Consider the following 5018-nt stretch of genomic DNA (forward strand, 5'->3'; position numbering starts at 1 on the left):
TTCCAGGTCTTCCAGGTCACACAGTCAGTCAGAGTTAAACATGTTTCCACTGAACTCACCTGTCAAACCTTAGAGGCTACTCTTACCCTAAAATCCTGTTTTTATTTTTATTTTTTCAGTTTTATACACAATTGTATTTGTTTTATACAGTTTTAGAGAGATAAGTGAACTTTGTGCTGAACTGAGACTGTTCGTCCAAAATGATCTTAAAGTTTAAATACTTTAATTTCTGTTTGGAGGAATAATTCAAACCAACAAGTTAAAGTGTAAACACTGACTGAGTCACTTATATATAAGTTATATTTATATTTATATATATTTATAGTTATATAAGTTATATATATATATATAAATTAAAGGATATATAAGGATATATATAAATATAAATAAAGAGCTTCCACATTGACTCCTGCAGCAGCACACTGACCGGAAGGTGCGTCCTCAGGTGAGAACACACCTCCTTCCTCCTTTTACCCCCTCCCTCTATAAACTCTGTGTGACTTCCTCTGAGCTCTGCGGCTCCGGTACACGGGTCCTGTCACAAACCATTTCACCGCACTCCCCGTTGATGGGATTACCGGGAGGGAAGAAAGAGAGAGAGAGAGAAAGAGAGCACGTTGCAGCGCGCCGTGCCAACCCAACACCTGATCCTGTTCCTCCCCGGTAGTCTGGGGATATAACGCCACCGGGTACTGTAGGGAGGGAGGGAGGGCGGACCCGGAGGATGTGACGTCCTGGCACCGGGGGGGAGAGAGAGAGGAGATTGTACCATATCCAGTAAGTGCTCCTCGTTAACGTTGATGTTTGGTGAGGATTATCCGGGCTGCAGGATGGACTGAGTGAACGCGAAGGGCGAAGACGCAGAGAGGACCCAGAGCCTTGACCCACCACCACCACCACCCTCCTCCTCCTCCCCTCCTCCATCAGTCAAACCATGGATCTAACTTTCATCCTGTCCGCTGCCATCTTCACTCTCCTCGCCATCGTGGTCGCCACCTCGCTGCTCAACGGATCCTCGCCCACGGCGGAGTTCGCCAACGCGTATTTTGGACACCGGGGAGGAGACGCGTCGGCACCGGGAGTAGATCCGCCGAGGCTGAACGGCCACGTACCGGACGGGAAGAGCAAGAACAACAAGAAGAGCAAGAAGGCGGAGGACGACTGGTGTGAGATGAGCGGGAGCACACACGACCACTGGGATGTGGTGAAATCTGTGCTTTCAGTAAGTCCCGCAAACAAACAGGTTTTACGCGCAGAGGATCCGCATGTTTGCGTTTCATTGCGTAACTCTGCTTTTTTTAATCTGTTTAAACTGTCTCCCTCCCCACACAGATACTGGGTTTACATGTGCAGGTGGAAGAAGGAGCTCAAATCCGTCACTGTAGCGGCTTTAATGAGAGAAAATTGACTCTTTAAAGGGGATAATTAGTGGATTATGAGCTGAATTAGCTGCAGTGTAATCGAGTATTTAAATAAATACAGGTGGTTATGTTGATTTTCTGTCACATTTAATGGAAAACCTGTTTGTAAACTAGTTGCAAGTGAAAATATGATAAATTTAGTGATTTATTTACCTTAAAATGTTGCTGAAGCAGAACTGGAAGAAGTATGCAAAGTAAAATATAAGTATAGTATAATACTGAAGTAAAAGTACTAATTTTTATTGTTATTTTATGACATATATTTATTATTACTAGTGTGTTAATGTGTATGCAGCATTTTAATGTTGCAGCTCGTCCAGATTAAGATAATTTAGTTTAATCTGTAATTATTTAATGTATTTTATTAGCTCATATTGTTTACTTTTGTAATAATCATTAAATAATTCATTCATTTTTATTAATTATTGAAGCAAAATTAACAGATTCCAGCTTCTCAAATGAAGTTATTGTTATTTTATGTCTTACTTTAGTATAATGGTTCATTTTTGGAGTTTTACCCTTTGGAAACAAGATATTTAAAGACGTCAAATGGAGCTCTGGGATGCTGATATGGACATTTATCACTATTCATTATATTTTTGTAGACAGAAGATTACTTAAATAATTAAGGAAATAAAATACTTGTTAGCTGTAGCCCAGTATACGTTTGCAAAGTAACAGTTAACTGTCAAATACATGTAGTAGCAAAGAAGCACAGCCCTTAAGTAGCTTAAATGAAGCTGCTTTCCACCTTCTAGTAGATGATCTCACTCACTTAGTCTGAGTCAGTGAGAACAACAATAATAATAAACAGGAAAAGCAACATGGCTTGGCTCTTATTTTGAAAGGGCCACTTCCAGTTATTTTAACTCAAAAAATCTAAAATTTAAGTAAAACAAACTCCTTTTTGTAAGTTACAGAAACATTCCTGATTAATGTTTTGTTTTCACAGTTCAATAAAAACTATAAAGTGTCACTACTTACTACTAATAATGTTTTTAACTTACAAAATTGAGTTTATTTAAATTTTTTTTTATCAGTTTCAACCCCTCCACACACGGCTCAGGTCTCCATGGCCTGTTTTTAGCCTCTTAAATGGCGTCACGTTGGAGTAAAACAGGAATCAAATCAGCACCCGAGGGAGCAAAGTATGAAACGATAACCTCGGCTTTCCCCCCTCAGTCACACCTTCGTCAAGCTCAGCATCCGAGGAGAGGTGAGAATACAGGTAACACGAGCAGATAAATTGATCTGTTTGGAGCTTCCCCCGAATATGAGTTTTCTAATCTGCCTGCAAGGACGCACACAGATGTTAAAATATACATTAAACTGGTAAAAAATGATGGTTTGATGCCCCTCAGCTGACCCCTTAATTCTCTGACAGGAGGAGGCACATCCTCATCCTCACATTGAAGAACTGGCAACCCCAGTTGAGCACTCCTCCTCCTCCACGTCCATGAGCTTAGAGGTAGACTCGCCGCCCGGGGCCTCGTCAGGGAGGGGCCGTAGGTCTTTCATCGGGCTCTCTGATAAGGAGCTCATAAAATGTGCTTTCTCTTACCCCCAGACTGAAGGAGCCACAGAGAGCCCGGGGATCAACGGTGAGCACTATTAGATATTTGAAATACATACACTAGGTACACTTGGTGTTGATTTCTAATCAGCGTTTACTCTGCTTGATCAGATAAAGTCGAATCAAATGACGGCGAGTGCTTGAAGTACATCCCCGGAAAGGCGCGATCCCACCACTTGCAAATGATGATGTCCACAGAGGAACTGCAGGAGGAGCAGAGGTCAGTGAAAACTACAAATATGGCGCCACCTTCTTCACAAAGCACCATTTATAAAGAGTTTATAAGCCATTAATGGGAATAATTCATGAGGAGAAACCTCATATGATACTGTACATTTACTATAACAGTCCACTTAAAGGACCAGTGTGCAGGATTTAGTGGCTTCTAGTGGTGTAGTTACAGATTGCAACTCACTTGCTTTACCTTCCCTTTCCAAGCACGAGGGAGAAACTGTAGTAGCTGTAAAATGCACAAAACAGCGTGTTTGGTTTGTCCCTTCTAGGCTACTGTAGAAACATGGTGGTTCAACATGGTGGACTCCGCCACGGAAGACAACCCGCAGCGTCTGTAGATAAAAACAGCTCATTATAACTTAACAAAAACAAAATAGTTCCTATTTTCAGGTGATTATACACAAATCAAAACATACCTATGAATATTATATTTATATTATATTCCACTCATATATAATTCTTCCTTGGGGGAAACCCATCTAATAGTTTAAAGGTCCATTTAAGGGTCCTTCCTGAGGAATTAAAGAGCTAAAAAGAAATGCTGGAGGAGGATTTTCCACAACCTGGCAACCCAAAAGTTGCCTGATTTAACTAAAATGACACTCGGAGAGCACAGACCTCAATCTCAATCTTCAATAATATGCAATCTGCAATCAGAACCACTCCTTGTGTCCGATTATAATTGATCTATCTCATGATTTTAATAATAGAGAACAATAATTGGTGTATCTGCCTCATGATGTCTGATCTACTATAAAAAAAACTTCCCTGGTGGTTGGTAATAATAAAAGATGCTAATTACAGCTTTATAAAGTCAGCCATCTCCCTCTGTTCTTCCAAAAACAGAATAAAAATACTTCCTTAAACAAACGTTTTACAGAAAATCAAAATGTTTTCATTAATTCCAACAACAATTAAATGAAGTTTCCACGTAGCTGCTCTGCCTTCTGTCCTCTTCCCTCTAATCTCCCTCTACGTCTTCACGTGTGTTTGTGTGTCGTCTGCGTTTCCCCTCGGAGCCTCCCACGTTTAGCTGCTGTATCACCCGTCCTCTTCAGGTCAGACTGAGTAAAGGAGAGATTGAGTCTCTGCCAGGCATTAGCTGAAGGATGAATGACACGAGACTTTTCAGAAACCACTCGAAGCGTCTCGGTGGCTGCTGCTGTAACGTCTCCCCCTACCACTGCTCTTATCTTTACAGGATACACTCCAACGCAGACTTTAACTGTCTGTAAGCCTGAAAGAAAGGAGCATATATGTGGTAAAGTATAAGTTATTCTCACCCCCCCGATTTATCTCAAGGGAGTCACTTTCTGGCCATTGTGTGATTCAGTTTTGGCCTCATCAGCAGAGGTGGAAAGTAACTAAGTACAAATACTTCCTTTACTGTCCTTTTAGTGTTTTTCTAGGTACTTTTTTACCTCTTTGCATTTTTAGAACAGGCTTTAGTTTTAATGCATTTGAGGGGATTAACATCTTATAACAGAGAACAGGAAGGTGACTCGACCATATTTAAAGTTTCAGGTACAAATGTCCTTCAGGGAAACCAAGAGAGTACTTTTTTTTTGGGTACTTTTTGCCACCTCTGCTAATACTCTTTATCTTCAAGTGGCCATGAAGCGACTGATCTAACTGTGCAGTGTTTGCTTACCTGATCCCACACACACCCCATCCATCCACCACCCTCTGTCCCCATTATTCCACATAGATGTGTGATTCTCAGGTGTCACAGCAGGTGTTGATGGTCGTCACCTCTGAAAGGAGAGTGTTAGTTAATCCTCTGAGGTTTC

General features: G+C 41.1%; 1 protein-coding gene across 2 annotated transcripts; it reads left to right on the forward strand.

Moving 5' to 3' along the window:
- Positions 1-484: 484 nt before the first annotated feature.
- Positions 485-3214, forward strand: LOC118335558 (matrix-remodeling-associated protein 7-like; the record flags this gene model as incomplete). Of its 2 annotated transcripts, XM_035671902.1 has the most annotated exon segments (4): positions 485-1222; positions 2806-2889; positions 2989-3022; positions 3106-3214. In XM_035671902.1, coding segments are annotated over 4 exon segments (515 nt in total), but the record flags the coding sequence as incomplete, so codon positions are not given.
- Between the last annotated feature and the right edge of the window lie 1804 nt (positions 3215-5018).

This window comes from Morone saxatilis, unplaced genomic scaffold (genome assembly GCF_004916995.1).
Source record: "Morone saxatilis isolate NCDOM2014 unplaced genomic scaffold, NCSU_SB_2.0 Contig1, whole genome shotgun sequence".
Classification (NCBI taxonomy): Eukaryota; Metazoa; Chordata; class Actinopteri; family Moronidae; genus Morone; species Morone saxatilis.